This window comes from Perna viridis, chromosome 10 (assembly GCF_037379345.1).
Source record: "Perna viridis isolate PV_CMFRI_1.1 ecotype Kerala chromosome 10, ASM3737934v1, whole genome shotgun sequence".
Taxonomy (NCBI): Eukaryota; Metazoa; Mollusca; class Bivalvia; order Mytilida; family Mytilidae; genus Perna; species Perna viridis.
Window position 1 is genome coordinate 21926519 of NC_142454.1, and position 20316 is coordinate 21946834.

Sequence of the window (20316 nt, forward strand, 5' to 3'; positions counted from 1 at the left end):
GATACTAAAAAAAAACTAAACTGAAACAGACTAAATTTAAATTGAATAGAATGTCCGTGGCAAGACAGCTTTTGTTACATGTGTCTGTAACATGAATAATTTTAAGATGAATAAAGTTCAGCAGTGCAGTTTTCTTTCAATAAGGTGTTGGAAAACCTTAAATTTGATAATATAAAAAAAGAAACAAATAGAAGAACAAATAACATGAAGTTGTGCTTTGTACTTTTTTTCAGTTCTGAGATTTTCTACCATTTTAACCTACCATTCGTCGCCTATATTTGTATGGACTTGCGTTATGTTACTTCATCGAAATACATTTACTATCAGCCAACAAGTAAGTGGAGTCGCAATAGAATTTACAGATGAGATCAGTTTTAACCTCTCACAAATCTATCCTAGAATATTCAGAAGAACAGTTCTGTGACAGATTTAGAACAGTTCTAAAGCCAGCACTTCTGACAGTTTTAGCAGTTGAGGCGGCTTTACGAGTAGAACTGTTCTCGCAGAACTAGAACTGTCAAAAGAGCTGACTCTAGTAGCAGAACTATCATAAGAGCTGGCTCTAGAACTGTTTTATGACAATTTTAGAACAGTCCAAGAGCCGGCTCTTTTTGACAGTTCCCCTGAAAGGTTAGAACTGATCTTATCTGTCGTGCTCAAAGACATGAAAATTAGAGTGAAATGTTCATGTTGTTCATGGAAACTAGAGTTTTGTCTTCGTGGAATCTACGATGTACAAATACAAATTGCATTCCTGTATATCTGGTAAATAAATTGTTCATCTTCTCAGATTTACAAAAGAATGTATCCGCAATCTTCTTGATATTCACTAATATATATGGCTCGAATGGAGAAAATTAATAACAATAAGGACACCTCGTGGTCGATTAGTCCACCATTTTGACAATATTATATGTTAACTCCAAGAATTCGACATAATGAATACTTTTCAAGCTGTCAGAAATTCTACTTCAATATGCCGTAAATTAACTATGCAAATATTTCACATGTACGTGTATCCACTTTAAAAGCTATACTTTTAATTTCTCTTTCTAGCACAACTTAAGGATGCCGACTATAACCGCATGAAAGTTTATTTGAACAACACAGTTTCCGTTACTGACATAAACACAGTGTGTGAACTCACTGACTACACAGAACTCATGTATCATTTAATGGTGAAAAATAGTAAGTTTTATTCGTATCTTTACTTCATGTATGCTGGTTCCTATTTCTTTAAACAATGTAAAACAAGTAAAGCACTGAAACTCAGCATTAGACATCACATAGTCGTCAGCTTAACGTTGTTTGGATGATATTACTCAAATTCAAAACCGAAAAAGTTTGTTTATTTTTTTTCTCTCCATTTTTTTAATGGACATTGTAATAATATTCGAAAAATTCTTTGAATACCATCTTGAAATTTTCATTTTAGTTTTGCAAGTACAAGATAAATATACAGGAAACAAAAATCGAGCAAAATCGTTTTCGCTTATATTTAAGTTATGAAACAAGAGGTGTGCTTTGGTTGGTATACTGTTTTCTACCGTTTCTAATGTATAACTAGAACCACAAAACTGTATCTGGTTTGACTAGTTTTCCCTGTTGTATGAGCTGTTTCCCTTATTCAAATACATTTGTAAGTATTGCTTGGAGATAAAAAAGAATATATCAATTCCAATTCCTTCAGGATTAAAGACATTATTATATTGAAAAACGTTCTGAATGTTGAGAACCAGTTATCACATACAGTATTATATTCCGAGTGTCTCCTGTTACTGTATGTGATACACGTGTCAGAGTTTTTTTTAAATAATTTCTAGCGAAACATGCTCCGGCAGAATATCCATCTTATACCAACTTATACCATTTTATTTTAAAGATAAGACGTCATTCTGATTTATACTTTTGTTCTCATAATTTAAATTTCAGATACTATTTCATCGCAAAAAATCGACTGCCCGTCAGGGCTTCAAGGTGTATTCAATTACACGTATGACAGTGGAAGCGGAAATGAGTGCACTGGAGATACTGATCTAAATGTCTGCGATGACGTATCCAAGATGAAATTTAACTACACGCAGTGTTCAGCCGTTCAGGCATACTCTGGTAGGAACCATATAAAGCACTACTGATCATTATCAAATAAAGAATACGAATAAAAATGAAATCAAAGAATGAGGCTTTCAAAGGGAGATAATATTTAAAGGACATGGATAGGCGCGGATCCAAGGACTGGCGTACCGTGCGTACGCCCCTCCCCTAAATCGGTAGGGCAAAAAAATTACCACAATTTTCGCCCCATAATATTTTTGCTTTGCTTTGCACTGCATTTATTTCAATTGACGCCCCCTCCTAAACTCAAATTTTATGGGCGGTGCATATTGATTAAAATCAGCACTTGGTGGCGTAAATTCTACATTAGAAAGTATATAGTAAAGGTAAAACTAAAGGTAAAACATTGAAGTGTTGTGCCTCAAACACAAGAAGTTTGTGAAGTCCTTTCACTTAATGCACCTTTTGATTTTTACTTTTCAGCTGGTGGAGAGGTAAATTGTGTATACTCCAGCACAGTGGGAACGGCAACATTACTACACGTCTATAACCTCGATACCACGACGGATGAGAGTACATATTTTAGATTTACTTGTTACGTAAGTCTATATATATATGTGTGTGTCTGAATGTATTTGTTATGAGTGAGTTTTGTCAGAGTGGTAAAATTCAAGCTCTATAGATAAGGTTTTCGAGGGTTTTGAACTACTACTGTATTTATTTCGTTTGATTGTACTATTGTATACTTTATTTTGGAACAAAATAGCAGAATCCCGCCATTGACATCTGTACATGGAAAACTCTTTAAACAAAACCCAAGATAAACCGTAAACCAGACATCTTATGGTCTTCATTCGTATCTTAATGGTTTGAACCTGTGTAAATCGAATGCTTGCCTTAAACAAACGAAACCTTTAGTTCAAAATTGAGTTCGGTTAGACAGTTTCACTGTGCATGAATAGGTCATGCAAAGGGTCATAGGTCAATTAAAATAAGTGTATGCAGTAAATGCGCTTAAATTAAATTGACTTCCCAACCATTAACTCAACTTATCGTGAACGTGACACGTGACTTTCTGAAAGCTTTGATTGGTAGGATAGTTGATATTTTTTCAACATAACTTTTTCTGTATTTATTTCGAAGAAAAAAACTACACATTCATTGTATAATGATCCATTTTGCATATTTTCAAAGTAAAACAGTTACTTTTATACATTCAAATTTAAAAAGGCGCAAATTCATATCAAATTGTAGGTTATAGATACCGTGAACAACACACTCCATGCTACACAGTACCCAAAAGACTGTCATTACAACCAGAACGCCACATTCGTAAATTCCACTGGTGCCAGCTTGGTGTTTTCTAAAGAGGATGGATACACTTGCAGTAAGTAGTGAATAAAGCGAACAGTTTTATAAAACACCGTATGGTAGATACCTCTATATCATAATGAGAATTTATATTAAAACTATCAGCATGATAAAGCAGCATCTACTTTAAGGCAGTTACGGCGTTCCATACAATCTGGATTTAACTGTATAAAGAGAACCGTATTAAATTTTGTTTGTCAGCCTTAATTTAAGGTATGTATTTGCCGTCTCTCTTCGTCCTCTCGCGAGAAGAGGCCCCGTTTCAAAACTTTTGTTACTTTTTGGTTTTGTTATAGTTTTACCTGCCCTTGTAGCGTGTTGGTGATTATGATATATTTTGGGTCTCTAGATCAGTTCATGAAATAAAATTTATAGTTAACTACCTACCAATTCGTTAAGATCTGGGTAGGGAACTATAGAACATCAAACAAACATTATGTTGTATTTGGTCAGAGTCATGTGTTTTATTCGTAAGATCGTGTCTACAGATCACTGACCGCTTGAGATCCCTATGAAAAAACGTTTATATACTAAGCCTAATGCATTTATCGACTACTGATGAATGATGTAGAATATCATTAGAGAGTAAATACGGAAAATTATAACAAAATGGAGAGTTCCAGGCTATAATTTGCTCAACAAAATTTACATTTTTTTTGATAAATGTTCTGTAGCACCAACCCCGACCCCTTTAGATCCGCCTTTGCTGAGAACTTTACCCATTACAACAGTATCATATTAAAGATTAGAAATTAATCCAATATTGTTTAGTTACAGAGGTTGACTTTTCTTAGTCAGTCTTCAATCAGGAAGTGGATGTATAAAAATGGCGAATTAACTTTCAGACGAATTCTCATAGATTAAACTTTTTGGCTACATGTGATAAGTATGGGCCCCATTTATAGACATAATAACATGGTGATAATTTATACTTTTTTTTTATTTTCAGCCACACCAGAAGAAAGCACAGCTTTGGCTTACATTGCTATCATAATCGTCGTCATTTTACTTCTGCTTATCATCATAATCGCGATTATATTCCTTCTGTACATGTGGAAGAAAAAGAAAGATGAAAAGAAAAGAAAGGCGGAAGAGGAGGAACGCAGAAAACTCCAGGAAAGGTCGACACAAGAGAAGATTGATAATCCAGACCTCAGACCGGAAATGGACCTAGGACTTCCAGACGATTCTAAATATAACATTGATCGTCTGATGTACAGCGACGACAAGATGGTCACCCCTTCAAATGTTGAAATAGAACGACTGAGGGCACAGGGATTTGAGGTACATGTATGATGGTTATCGAATCCTGACCGTATGTCGCTGTGTTACGCTCTAAGAAAACAATGGAAGTGATATATCTAGCACTTTTTAAGATGAAAGTCAACATCTAAGTTCATTTCCGATTTGTCAAAAAATATTTGCATCAGCTGTGAAGTCTCCAAACTCATGCAGAAGTGTAGTATATACTATACTCAGTACTTTTGATTATCTCCTATATTCACGTAGTACTTAACCCCACCTATTTAATGCACTAGACAAAAACATTGCGGATTAATGAGAAGTGCTCATGTTTTGTGAAAAAGAAATACATGCATCCCGTTAAGCAAATAATACTAGCAGTTCTATTTTCCTGAGTAAATGGGGAAGCGGGTTTTAATCAGGTCTGCATATTATTGAGTCTCCCTTAAACAAATTGAAATATGACAGAAATTACATAATATTAAATAGTCAAATATACTATCGCGTTTTATACAAATATTACAAGGAATATAATTGTACCCATAAAATAACAAGCTCTCTTATATTTCAGTAATTTAAGATAATTGTTGTAATTCAATAGTAAATAAATGCACACCACTTGTTACATTTTACCTCTATTAGTTTCCTTGTTTGAATAAATAGTTAAGTGAAACACATGGTCTTAGAGTTTAATACCTATCAATTTGTGTTTATCTATATTTATTTGTTTTGAAGATGGAATAAAATTACTGTGTAAATAATTTTTGTTTCAACAGGGATTTGATGGGTTCGATGATGAATATATGGACGAGTTTACAAGACAAAATATGGTAAGTTCATTAAATGAAGCGTGAATTTACTTAATAGGACATAAGTAAAATGTCAGTTACTTATATATATTAGCATACCCACATTTCTTTTTTTATTTGTGGGAGGGGGGGCGGATTTTCAGTGAGCATGGTTTAAGTCAGTATATATCTCCGCTAGATTCGATATAAAATAAGAGAAATATCTACCTACCTACCTTATCTTTTTCCAAAGTGTAATTTTGTTTTTATAGGATAAACAGCATATTATTTTTATGTATTACTATGAAGTTTCTGTATATTAAATACAATACATTTATTTGATACGAAAAAATACCAAACTTACATCTTTCATAATATGTTGAAAAATGGTAACGATTATTTTGCTCTAGTTCTGTAAAATATATGGTATCGTAAGAATGAATGTGTCTTGAAACAATTTACTCGAGTACATACTTGTATATTTATCTAAATAATGACTGTTGTATTTTTTTCGGTCTATGAAGAAATAACCTCAATCATGTAGTGCAGACTAAATAAATAACCTGCGAAGCTCCGAAGCATTGAATTTAAGTACCAAAATTCAAGGTGTAAATTATTTTTAAAAAATTGATGACGTCACAGTCATTTCAAAATTTGGCCTATGAGATGATAAACGAAATTTTTGATCCAATCAGAAATCGTGTTACTTCTGAAATTAAATCATTGAACAATGTGCCGAGACGACTTTCAACTGTTCGGTATACATAATCTTTATTGATATTCAACCTGCAAGTAGAGTGACTTTCATTGTATGGGTTTCTTAAAACCTTACATATTGTCTAAAAACTCATTTTAAGTCGCTAGTATTATTAGCGACTTTTTGCACTCGCAATTTCAGTACTTTACATTAGCATATGATTTGCATAATTATATATTACTTCTCCACATTAAGCTGCATGATTGGTGCCCTGTTTACTGTCAATTCTAGCTTCATACGATATAAAATATACCTCTTAAATACATGTGTCGTACACATGTTTTTTTTTTGCTTATATGAGAACTTGAAGGTTATGGTTTTTGATTTATTATTGGCCTGCTACAGCGCGCATTCTCAAACATGATTCATGTATGTCATACTATCTTATTATAACAGTTTTCAGTCTATCCGTCTGTGTGTCCCCGGTGGTTTAATTTAAATTAATATGCTGTTTTTTAAGATTTTAGTTACTCCTATTTGTGATATTACAATGATAATCAGAAGAACTTTTGTACAATTGTTTGCCCTTCAGATTTCTTACACGCTCTTCTCTTGCCGGGCGCATTTTTGTATATCACTTTCCACCCTCATGTCCTTATTTAAAAATTCAAAAATCTTTGATTTTAAATATTTTGGTACAATATTTGTCGTTATACAAGGCAGCGCGTGTTTTTTTTTTAAAACTAACATTTTCTTGTAGTTTTTGCATTGATAGACTTAATAATCGGGCGTGCTATGTCCTGCAGCGTATCTGCGTATTACAAATATATTTCTCATTGATACTACATGTTGTACATAACCGGACAGTTTAAATATACATGTATCTAGACTAAATGATACTTGTGATCATGTCAAAGCTGATTTTACAGAATTTCTTTACATTTATGTAAATGGGCGTTTTAAGTAAGATTGTAATGTATAAAGTGGCTCCAGTGAACTTAAATGTCTCCATATCTTGATTAGGTCTTATCCCTTACAAGTCAAATTCACAAACGAAACTAATCATGTTACTGACTAAGACAAACAGTAATAAAAATGTCGTTGTATTCAGTTATCAATCTGAGGTATAGAGCTATGCTTTTATTATTATAATATTTACCCGAGATTAAGTGCACCCTTAATGACTTTGGTTATAGGCATTACTTTACTTAACATTAGTTTATCAATAGACCCGTTTGTGCTAACTGTGGGGTAGTCGAAAAGCATGCGCAGAGCATGCTCAATATTCATTTCCGCGAGGAAAATTCTTTTGTTCTACCAAGCCCTACCTCGCGGGAGTGTATATTGAGCATGCTCATCAACCTTCCACAAGAGTCTATAAACATAACTATATGTGTTTGCATACCTCCCGAAATCAAATTTTGGGAAATGTATAGGAATCATCCTGTCTGTCTGTCTGCCGGTCTGTTCGTTGTCTGTATGACTGTCTGTCTGTCCATCTGTCCGTCCGTCCATCCGTCCACATCCTCCTGATCAGCTAATGAATATTTTATAGGGAGGTTGGTCATCATTTTGCAGATGTGAATTAGGGGTATAATGATCAACGAAAGACTGTAAGGGGAGGTAACTCAATCTAAGGGTTTAAGTTTAATTCAACTTGAAGCGGTCGTATTCTCTTTGTGAACTTGTTCAAAATATTACTGGTGCTAAGCTTTTTAAGTTATTTTCTTCTTAGAAAAAAGGGGGAAAGCCCAATATCTTATATATTAGATTATGAAATACTGTAATAAAAAAACTTTTAATGGAGATAAAAATAATAATAAATAAAAAAATATTAACCTTTCATTCGACTAACTTTAAAACTAAGTGGAAAACAAATGTTGGATTTAAACATGGATCCAGAGCTTCCTCGGCTAAAATGCCAATAAAATAATAATATCATAATATTAATATCCGTCGTTTGTACAATGCTTCTGCAATGTATGTAAGTGCGCTTGATTATGATGTATGTCTAATTAATGCTAATTGTAATAGACCATGCATAATTTTAGTTTCATAAAAGAACAAATACGGGTACACGTAAATGTATTTCCAGAGTAGATGTTACATGTATATTTATTATAGACTTGTACATAAGTGGCGTATACAGGGGGTTGGACCCCTCCTTTATAAGAATTTCGTCCAAAGTTTTGGCTAATGTGAGTGAGTAAATAGTAACCTGACACCCCCCCTTTTTTCAAAATTTCTGCAAAAATTTTCATGCACAAAGATGAGTAATACATGTTTTGTATGATTATAAACTTGCAATTTATCTTGCAGATAGACGCATCTGTCTTCCTAGACAAGCGGCAGCGTCTTGATCCAATAGATGAATATGAGGGAAATGAACGAGATAGTGCCTCCTTTATGAAGCGGTTTAAGGAACTCGCTCGATCACGGATGAAACGAAGGAAACGGAAAGGAAAATCGAAGTCAAAGAAGAAGAAAAAGGACAAAGACGGCGCTGTAGTGAAAAAGAAACGACTTGTCCTTGACCTAGGAACGATCGACGCAACGGATTGGGAATCTGACGAGGATGGTGAAGCAGGTGAAGGTGAAGATAATGAGGACAAGGTCAATATTCCAGGTCAAGTCGAGGTTATTTCTGAACAGACACCTCCACTGCAAACTATGCAACCTGCGCTAGGACATCGAAACGCCAATGTGGATAGGAGAGTCGCCTCAGAACCTGATGGCAGAAGGAAAAAGAAAAAGAAAAAGAAGAAAAAGGTAAGACGGTTGCAAGTTGTCTTTGTCATTTTAATAATAACCTGAAATTAAATATGAATGAGTAAACATAAGTCATAAGGAACAATTATTTTTCATAATCATTTATTATATACTGTAAATTAGAGTCTATTTTAACGACTAGGCTAATTTAGAAATCAATTAAATTCATGTAATTGTGTTTGTTTCTCAACACTTCAAATTCAGTGACATTTTAGAAACTTTTCTCTAGAATTTATTATTAGTAAACATGCATTTACATTTACTTTATCTAGATTACTAGTAAAATTGATTCATTTAATCAATTTCGAAGAAGGAAAAGTAGTAGAGTTGAGGTAGACGGCAGATTTGTATTCATCATTTTAACATGCTGTTTGTTGCGTATTAAAATTGCATGGAAAGAGATGAAATTAAGTGATCAGGTCTCATACCTGGGTTTCATAAAAAGTCTCAAATAGATTTTTCCTCAAATCCTTGAGTTTTTACTCAAATCTTAAATTTGAAACGGTTTGATTGGTCAGAATTTGAGTTTTGGAGGGATTCGAGATTCCTGAGAAACCAGACTCAGCAGTACTTTAACACATTTATATCTGAAATTGTCAGGTTGGCAAATTCGTTGTAACGATCATAATTGAATTTTGCATGCAATTTTATACGCATCAGCCTCATAACTTTCATATTCACTTTTAACATTTAATAAAACGATTTCACATCTTGTTAAACTCAACTAAAATCACAAGTTTTCCAAAATCATCAAATCACTTGATAATGTCACGGAATTTGGATGTTAGTGTAATGCCGCAAAAATTCAACAATTCTGTGTGAATTGGAGAAGCATTTAAATAAGGAACTATTTCGTGCTTCGGAATACGACTTTACGTGACTTTGTTGTCAATAGGATATACTTGAAGATTCTGATGATGAACAGGAGGAAGATATTCCTACGCCAAGACTTATTCTGCCAAATTTACGCCAAGGAGAAGCGGAATCGGTAAGTTTACCTCTCATTCAAGAGCTTTTAGATTTGTAATGAATTGAGAATTGCTTTTAATGAGAAATAGGCAGGTCAGCTTAATTTATAATTAAAAAACTAAAACTCCTTAACTCACATGGAAAGTTTTAAAAGCATACATAAGCGTCCGTATGTGTTTCAATTATCACCATCTTACAAAATGCACATTTTATTTAACATGAATTATTCAACAAATAAAGTAGTTCAAAGGCATATTTTTATCTATGTAAAATTTGACATTTGCATCATTTATGAATCGAGTTTGACCTGCCTGACTTTTAACGAAAGCACTACTTCATTCAAATTCAAATGCTAGTACACTGGCATCCAAATAAATAACGCACTACGTTAATGACGTGTCTATGTATACTTTATCTAACGGTTCTAATGACACTATCATTTCTAACGTATCTCATCAGGAGATTGAAAGAAGTTTCCTTTTCAGAAAAAGACGATGGATTATTTGGCGCCAATAGTGAGGCAGCCATCTTTGACGTCAGAGCAGACCTTCTCGTCGATCAAGAAAGCCAGAGTTAACAATTGGACGAACAATGACCCTGACCTAGATTTACCAATCTACTTCGAAGACCCAAAGTTAAAGGACCTCCCACCTCTGCAGAGAGTTAACAGGAAGAAAAACCAAAGGTTATGGTCTGATATTCTTGCAAAATATGGCGGAGATTTGCAACTTGGAAACGATCCCACTAAAATGCGCATGTCTGAAAATAGATGGCGTTTACTGCTAGAAGAGTTGTATACTGACAAAAAATACTTCGATTATATGAAAAGTATGTATCACGTGATAAACGTCTCTTTGATTGAAATATTTGATGACACATGTATGTTCTTTACCCTCACATGATTAAATTAAAGTTTATAATTATGGCATGTGTGTGTTTATCATATGAAGGAAAGCTCCCAGTAACTCACATATAGTGTATTTTACAATTTTTTAAAGACTAATGGGGTTAAATTAGAATGGGGTTGCTTTTCATACGTTAGACCAATCGTGCAAAAGATTTCTCTTAAACAAAACAGTTCATTGATAACTTTATGTATATATCTATATTAATTTATTGCAGAATCTGCTAGAAACAATCCGGCGGAGCGAGATGTCGTCGGGGAAGCTAAGGAAGGGTTAGGTTATCTCCAATCTAGAGCTTGCTTTTGGAAGGAGCAGGAGCCAATCCCTGCCCGACCTCCGTCGTATAGACCTCCCTCCTACCGATCACATTCTTTTGCTCTGTCAACTCATTCGCCACTGTCTAGACCAGCGAAGAAATCCAAATCATTTGTTTCGTCACAATCTGAAGATTATGGGACTACTTCAAGAGACAATACCGACTTTTCCTCCGGTGAACAAACAATCCCACGAAGGAAGGAGAAGTCTAATCTTTCAAGGGAAAAATCGAAATTATCGAAAGAAAAATCAAATTTGCATAGAGAAAACTCAATGGTTAACCACGACAGAATATCAGATTTGGCGAAACCAAGAGTTAAACGTGAGAAGTCTTTTCTTTCTGACGATTCTCCAAAGCAAACTCCGTCTAAGTCGCCATATGACAATTCGAAAGAGGGAACACCTAGGCCCAAGAAAATTCACTTGCCAAAAATCGACGACGCCAATAAAATCTATAAAATGGATGCATTGCCAAAAACCCCATTGACCCAAGTCAGAATAGATATAGACCGCGAGGAATCTATGATTTAGATACAATTTTAGCGCGTATTTGAACGTTGTGTTTTCTTGGATCATAAAATATTTGTTAACCATATATGTCAGTATCAAATCGTGATAGTACATACAAATCATCGCTGTATGCTCTTCCCAATCGGAACTTCTAGGCCATTTCTGCTACAATAAAAAGTAACGTCGGATGTAGAAAGGCATTATCTTTGTCGGAAATATAGTGATACGCGGATAAAATTAGTTCCATCCACAAATAAGATAGGTATTTATTACTAGAAATAAAGAACAATAACTGTTCGCAAAGACAGGAGCAACATTTAAATAAGAAAAAAGTAATGGTAAAAAATCAACAAGTTCAGCTATAATTTTATAATCAGATCTAAAACTTTCCGACAGAGTCTTCCGCCTAGTGCATCCGAGACATTCTCTGTGTAACCAGAATGGCCGTGTGGTTCCAATTTTCATTAGCTCTTTCCGAAAGGTTGACGATAATTTACAATTCTGTTGTTCGGAATCCCTTTATGTACTGACAACATGTAGTTTAATGAACTTGCAAGCACAACAATTTCAAGTGCTAATACATTTCTATTGTTATACAGGACTTGTTAGATGTAATTGTCGTTTTGCGCTTTCCCTAAATGGAGTTTACAATAATTTATTTTATATTTTTTTCTGTGTAGGCGTACCCCCCATCTATATGTAAAAGGGAACCGTATTTCTCAAGTTTTAATGAGTAGTGTTCATGTTCTGTGAAAATACATGTACTTCAAACCGAGATCACAGGATATCGAATAATGAGGAAATGGCCATTGGGTATGTGTAGAAGCTTACAATTTTGTAGCGATGGCATTACATGACAATGAAGATGGTTACCAGTTGCCCATGTGTCGATCATGGCTTCCCGAAGTTCAATTCTACTTAACCCAACTGAGGGTGCCTATTATAACAGGTCAAAATTAAAACTAATACTAAGTATTTTGGTGGGTTAGATAATAAGTTGTATTCATTTAGCCTTGCATGTTTATAATTTTTTTCTGCGTTAAAGTTGTTGTTGGGTATGTACACAACAAATTACTAAGTAGAAAGTGCCTATTTCATTTTGTCATCAAAGTTTAACAGACAGAATTGAAGAAGTCAGTAACCTTAAGCCAGGTGTGGATTAATAGATTTCATACATGTAGAAAATATTTGTTTACATTAAACTGTTTATAAATTCTAGCCCAAAAATGTTCTTGCCTCGCTTCTCTAGACCTTTTATTCTATTTACGCCTACTCCCCATCCATAAATCCTGGACCCTCCCCTACAAACTGTATGAAAGAACACTGAAAGTGTACATTTTGTTGACGGTTTTCACTTGGTCCCAAATCAGCGTAGTCATACTTTAAATATGGATACATTTTAAGATGAGATAGTGTAAGACAAAACAGACACTCGTTTCAAAATTGCGTAAACCAAGCTGTTGCCTGGCGTTGGTCTCGTAATTTAAGTGGTAGTAGTATTTATATTGATAAACTATTACAGCCAAGGGCGACAATTTGGAGTAAAGACATCCGTCATTCTTTCACCAAATACGATAATCAGCCATGATCCCCTTCTTGTCCTATTTTTTTCCTGTCATTTCCGGTGCACCTGGTCCATGCTCCCAGTTTTTAGTGGAGTCCGAGTTGCTCATTTACTTTTGTTACTTTGTACAGTATGTATTTTTTTGGTTATTTTATGTTTTTTGTTGTGTTTGTTTTCTTTGTCCCTGGATTACATTTTTTAAGCTTTATTCCCTTAATTACTCCTTCCCTCATTCGTACTTTCGATATTGCCACCTCTTCTGGCTGTTTTGTTGTTGTTTTTCTTCTCCTTCTTTTCATGGCATGTTTACAAAAATGTTACATTATAAGGTAATTATCATAGTATTTCATAGATTTTTTTTAAATCGTGTGTTTATTATGTGAGCCTTCACACTCTCAAATGCATCTGTTGTGGAAACGGACGGAAATTTTGCGGCTTCACCATCATATTGTAATCTGTCGACTAACACGTAACGGTATATTGCATCAGATAACTAATCACAATATTCGAAGTGTGTAAATACATCTGAATTTCAAAACAACTATCCAATGTTCTCATAATGATAAGACCAGATTTAACAGACAAATGAAGACACACCACTACTAACTAGTCAACGTCACAATCGATTCCAATTATTAATAACTGGAACAAGTTAGTACAAGGTATGTTTCTTTGCATTTATTTTGTTGTCATCAGTCTCGGTAAGAATCAGGCAGTGGGTTTTACATGGTATGAAATTACCCACCTCTTTGACTTTTTGAACAGCAGCACGAAATAATATATTTAAAGATAAGATTTTCAATACCATTTTGATGAAATGTGTTATAATAATTCCATTGAAATGCACTGTAAATGAACATTTCAGGGGCAAATAACTCCGTGAAAAGCCTATTTATTCTAACATTCTATGACAATATTTCAATAAAATCCAATAAATTTAAATACAAAGATCAAATAGTGGTCATTAAAAAAACACTTCAATGTGGGAAAGTAACATGCATTTTTCTGAATTTTCCTATCTTGCCTGATTCTTATAAAGACTTGTGGAATTATAGTATGCTCATTATGATCAATTGCACTTATATGTAGATACATTAATATATGTGGTGACCAGAAGGCTTTCTCTTGAAGTATTTCTATTTTTTTGTTAAGGTGAGGTATTGTAAAAATCATAGATGACTCGTACAAGTTTTCCTATCAAAATAATAAGACGCTCCCGAAAGGCAGAATCGAAACATTTTAATAAAAAAAAACGCACAAATTTCTTTCAATTCCCTTTATAAGCAAGGTAAAAACTACGCTGTTTCTTTTACCCCCAAATAGGAGATTTTACTTCCGGATTACTTCAATTGGGTAATAGGAAAACTGTTTCTTCGGGGGCGTGTTAGGGCACACCCCTCACTTATTGATGGAAAAAATATAATGTACCTTTTCCTATCCGTAATTGCGGAAGTTGACTAACTGAATACTCACCACCAAGAGTAACAATTGATATGATAATTACTTTTTGTCAAAGGAAATCAAAAAACAAAGACGGGTCATCTATGATTTATGTATAAAGTCCGCTTTTGTTTTGTTAATAATCCGATTATTTTCCGATACAGTCGGATAATTTGATAATAATTCCAGTTTGCTTACTGACTCCTCAAATTCCTTAGTCCATAACATGACATTTAGGTGTTGTTTAATACTTTAATAATATTCTTTGTATTTAAAAGATGCCTTTCATTCTCATATGAATCTCAAGTTGAGGTATAAATCCTCGGAATTTTAGGTGAACTTAAAATAAATCTAAGACTTTAGGTATGACGCCACAATTACATGTAAGTCCCATGGTTTTTGTTGTATAACAAGTATAATTCCCTCTTTAGCTCACCTGGCCTCAAGGGCCATCTGAGTTGTTGTCATCACTTGTCGTGAACAATTTTTTTTCAAAACTCTTCTCCTCTGAAACTACTGGACCAATTAGGACCAGTTCATTAGGGTATTCAGCATAGAACATTGAAAAAATGGCCGTCGTTATCTAAAAATAGAACATAGGGGTTAACCAAAAGTTTTCCGCTTATATCTCTAAAACCGTTAGATTTAGCAGTGAAAATTCTGACTGGAGTTAAAGTGTTCGGCATAATGAGATCTATCTGTGGTCAAATTTTCGTGTAAATCTGTTAAGCAACTCTTTATTACGACGTCTTTTTGATTTGTTAATGTTACTTGTATTACTTTCAATAATTTTCTTCTCAGAAACTACTGCACAGATTTAAATGAAAATTGATTTGATTGTTTCTTTGGTATGAGAGTAAGGAATTTTTATTCAAGAAAAAAAAAACGGCCGCTTTTACAAAAAAGACAGTGCTGTTTCAAGCCAAGTGAGCGATTCAAGCTCTTTAGAGCCTCTAGTTTTTGTGCTACTTCTTTTTTCCCTAGTTTGCCGACATACACTTTTTTGGATAGTATTTGACGGGGAAATGTATGACAACGAGCAAAATTATATGAGATTATTTTTTATTCCTTATGAACTATTCAGAAATATGAGAAATTTAACGATTTTTAACTAAAATGGGTCATCAATATTATGCGTGGAATATGAGTGATAAGAACTGTCGAAGTTATCGGAAAGAATGAGTTTATAAATACATGTACATGTAATCTAAAAAAAAAAGACATTCCATGAGCACAACTTTCAGAGCATTGGCACTTTTTAATATTTAAATGATTTTAAACTTTATTGTCCTATATCCATCCTTCAAGCGGATTTTATAGCTATTTTTCTCCATTTTAAATTCTGTATACCAATGCATGTTAACCTTAAAGAATCATTTTAGAAGGAGAGAGATCCAAGCCAGAAAGCATTGTCTGTGATTCCTCATGCAACAAGATTTCTAGTTTTACATTCAAAACTGGAAGCTAAGAAGGATAAGGTATTTGTGATTTGTAGAAATAAATCTAGCTTGCAGCAGGTTTCTCTTTTGCATTCACATCTCATGTGTAATTATTTGTAAGAATCAAACTAAGTGAGAAACATCAGAAACATGCATGTCAAAAACCCACCGATCTGGCAATGTAATATCACCCAAGGATACTTTCTCTATCGGAAAATACCATTATTTGATCTCTGCTGCCCTACATTTATTCAGAAAATTTTTCAATAGAATGTTAGAAAAAAAGAGGTTTTTGACAGAGTTATATGCCCCGGAAATGTACATTTTCAGTTCATTGCAATGAAATTATAACTCAATTAACCAAAATGATATGGAAAATCTTGTCTTTTTCCCTTGATTCTGATGGTGCAAATAGTCAGATTAAACTTTCAAAATGGTGGGTTTTTACATACCATGTTTTACCCACTGCCTGATTCTTGCAGACACAGACACCTAACTGTATTGTATGCTTATCTTTTTCTATTATTAAGACTAATTTGTCACCAATACATTTCAGAGTTATGTTTTTATGCTTGGCTGACTACACGTTCATTTTTGTAACCACGACAATTAGGGTATTTTTGTGTGTGCACATGCATTAAAAATCCTTCTCTCTATTCATTTCTATTTAAACAAAAAAACACACAAGTCAGCGTTCTGTTTTCAAACAATTGAATTTGAGAATAAAGCAACATGTGGTTAGTCTGTAGTAATTTTGTCAACATTTAAATGGTCTTATTAGTGTATAATATCCAAGCAGAATATCTCATTAACGAAAAATATCCAGGATGTTTTATTAACGAATTGAGAACCAATAAGATTATTGAAGATTTTTTAAACGGTTAAAATACACCGTTTTTTCGAGAATTTATCGATGTGTAAAATAGGACAATTCACTCATATAACTGTCAGTCTTTATGTTTGAATGGTCTGATTTTACACATTGATATATTCTACAAAAGTGTTTAATCCTTTATATTTTGTAATAAAAAAGGCGGGAAGTATTTGTCTTTAGTTTTGACTAATTCGCAACTTTCCAAATCTTAAATGAAATTCTTATTTGGCATGTTTATGACAACTGTCGTTTTTAGAAAGAGTTTGAGTTGTTAACAAAATTGACAGAACAGTCGGAACTTATCGTCTTGTCTTTATTTGTATGATATTTGAGAGAACTTGTACTTTTGTATAGTCACCAACCTGGCAGTTTCCTATATTTTTTTTAAACACGAAGTTCACATACCAATTAATCACTAACGCTTTTCAGAACCTTAAAAGAAGTAAATCTGCAATGGAAAAAATAGGTGGTTGGTATGTGATGTCGTCTGCAAAAAAGCGTGAGAAAGAAAATGAAATATCCGATACGGAGGTTCCATCATGGAAGGAAATTCTAGAGTCACAACAGACGCACCATGATGTGTATTCTCAATATGCAAGATTGCCGCGAACTACTGTGCTGCCAAGCTTGAAGACACGTAGAAATCATGAACTAGAAGTATGTAGTAACAGTCATTTGATCCCATATTTAGAGTCTTCAACTTTCGCCTCTTATTTACTATACAGTATCCTTTCATTTGTCAATATTCTCGGAGTTGTTCCTATGATCATTATTTGCAAGCCTTTCCATACTAGTTGACTGATATTTTATCTTTAGGTCACATAACACTAACTCATCCAATGGGCTTTTAGAACGTATGCAAAAATAGTCCTTCACAAGTTTTAGTGCACTCGTATTATGCTGCTGTGAAAAAAAAGTGCCCGTTCAATTTGCATAAGTGAACTTTTGTTTGGCAGGGAATTATATTTTTCTTTATTTTGAAATAAAATAGTCACAGTAACTTACTGAATTAACAATTTTTTTATAAGTTCTGCATAAAGACCCTTTTTGTGAAATATAGAGGAATTAACATTCTATTTTTAGCTCATTGTCTTCTAGGAGCCGGTGTCTCACTAAAACCCCAAATATTTTCAGGGCTAATAGTGTAAACATGCAGCATGCAGCTTTTAGGTGATATATAGTCTTCTTCAGGTTAAGCTCCATAACACATTGAACATAGTGAAATTAGCATTGGAGCCTAAGGGAAGTGACATTAATGGTTTGTATCCTTTTCAGTCTTAGCCTCAAGAACAGAGGTTGATGGTCGAATGTCAGTCGCTTTCGTCTTCCGATTTATAAATTATATTCATATTGTCCCATTTCAATGTTCATATTTTAATAACCAAGTATCACGATAAACTACAAGTTTGTAATAGTGTACAGTAACTGCTATTTTACTACATGTTGATTAATTTGTGTTCTGATCTCAAGTATTGTGAAAATATGATGCAGGAGGCGCTTTCTTTACTTTTTGTGAACTTGTGTAATAAACGTCAAATGAATTTAAATATGTCATAATTCCTCTTTAATTGGAATGTTTAATCACTTCCGGTAGCTAGAGCAAAGTTTCCACGATCGTAAGTTATCACAGTCACTATAATGTCTCACCTGCAAAAACCATCATGTGCAACTCACCATTTTTTTCACATAAACTATTAAATCATATATATGAATTCACCCAGGGGAAGGTATGAAATAGATCGCACATCTGAAGAGTGAGAATATAATTTAATTTGGTATTTCACGTTCACAATTACTTTCACTTTGCGCAATTATCACTTTCACTATGCGCAATTTAGTCACTTCCGTGTAAAAGAGGTTTCATGAACTGCTGGATTTAGTGAAAAGAGAATTAATATCATATGAAAAGAAGCTATTATAGAGGGAAAGCGTCCTCTGTTTTTTTTTCTTTCTTTCTTTTTTTGTTTGTTTGTTTGTTTTTTTTTTCTAGTAAATAAACAATATATACACACACACATACAGGAACTATCTGTCTGTACTTGACTCCTGGGGCAGATAAAATTTGCGTCAGTAAGCTCTTTAATTTTCCCTTTTAGATTTTTAAATAAAGACACGATTTCGAAACCAAATCAAACGAAATTATTGACAGCAAATTAAATAGTGTGATAAATAATTCATCATACAAAATTACCTTTGCAAAATTTCAGGGACAGATTTAGAAATTAACTTTGCTTCATTTTGATATACTGACCAAAACAATTAATAGTATAAAAACTACTAACAGTTTGATTTCCCTTTCTGTGCTAAAATTTGGTAATAAAAAAAACATAAAGTGAGCTTTTGTTATTATTACCTTTTTTTACATTTTCAGCTGCAAAGAAGTTCTCCTAGACCCGATTTGTACCAGTTAAATAATAATTGGGCTGTGTAACTAGAACCTCCGTCAAACATTGGAACACAAGGAGATGACTGTATGGACTAGTATCAACAAACATTTTGTACATTTCATATTTTGAGTTGTAACTGAATCATTTTACTTATCCAGGCTTCGGAATTAAAAGATATAATTTTTTAATTGAAATTTTTAGAATTGTCTTCGTATGAATAGGCATTCATTATATGATGCTGTTTATTCTCATTATCACTTCTCCAATGTCCACCAGAAGATATTGTACACATACATGTATATTGTAGCATTTAACAACATCGATGACAGTTAAGGATGTTTGTTTTTATCCATTTCATAGCATTGGTAGCTTTTGCCTAGTTTCATAATTTCATTAAAAACACCTTAAAATTCACATCGTATGATTGTTGGCCAAGTATGACTTGCTTTCTCGGTTGGTGATGAATCTGCTCTGACCTACATGTATGAGAAGTGAAACCAGTTTTAACCAAACCCCTTTGAAGTTTTAAAAAGGACCGACTTCAGCAACATTTAAACCCATATAAAGGATCCTTCAAAAGTGGTCGAACACATTTAGGGCATATTTGCATACTTATTGCGGAAATTTTTCTGATTGGTCAGTTGTAATAATACAATGACGTAACACAAGTCCCTCTGAAAACATGCCAACATTCATATACTATAAAATAAAAAAATGAAAACATCCACATGTTCTACATGTAAAATGAATTTGAAACGTCTGAACTAGCGTAGAGATGGCAAGAAACTAACAAACAGTACTTGTGACGTGACCAATATACTATTCCATCTACTTTATCACTAAATCCATAAAATTCCCGCCATACGCGATAATAACTCGGGAAGTTAAAATACGATGACTTGTGAAAATTAGGATTTTTAAATTGTCTTCCAGTTTAAAAATATATTGGAAATACATGTCCCAGTACATATTCATATTACTGCAGCATTTG

The 20316-nt window shown here is 33.6% G+C and overlaps 1 protein-coding gene and 1 long non-coding RNA gene across 3 annotated transcripts; both read left to right on the top strand.

The window, feature by feature from the left end:
• Positions 1-204: 204 nt before the first annotated feature.
• LOC148604965 (uncharacterized) lies at positions 205-12839 on the top strand. Its single transcript, XM_088549286.1, has 11 exons — positions 205-334; positions 1057-1188; positions 1933-2109; positions 2539-2654; positions 3310-3442; positions 4376-4710; positions 5445-5498; positions 8473-8922; positions 9818-9910; positions 10377-10719; positions 11014-12839. The coding sequence occupies exons 1-11, from the start codon at positions 205-207 to the stop codon at positions 11640-11642; spliced, it is 2592 nt and encodes an 863-aa protein (XP_088405412.1). The 3' UTR covers positions 11643-12839.
• Positions 12840-12975: 136 nt separating this feature from the next.
• LOC148604966 (uncharacterized) lies at positions 12976-19519 on the top strand. 2 transcript variants are annotated; one of them, XR_015915989.1, is made up of 3 exons: positions 12976-16103; positions 17368-17595; positions 19310-19519. It is a non-coding gene; the product is annotated as an uncharacterized LOC148604966 (long non-coding RNA). The 2 variants fall into 2 exon arrangements; XR_015915990.1 differs by having other exon boundaries at positions 12976-13847.
• Positions 19520-20316: the final 797 nt, after the last annotated feature.

What these genes read in the sequence shown, in the direction of transcription:
- LOC148604965 (XM_088549286.1), top strand. Translation starts at nt 205, where the DNA reads ATGAAGTTGTGCTTTGTACTTTTTTTCAGTTCTGAGATTTTCTACCAT. An exon ending in ATTTTAGATTTACTTGTTAC is followed by an intron (nt 2,655 to 3,309) that starts GTAAGTCTATAT and finishes ATCAAATTGTAG; the next exon opens with GTTATAGATACCGTGAACAA. An exon ending in GCCAAGGAGAAGCGGAATCG is followed by an intron (nt 9,911 to 10,376) that starts GTAAGTTTACCT and finishes TTTCCTTTTCAG; the next exon opens with AAAAAGACGATGGATTATTT.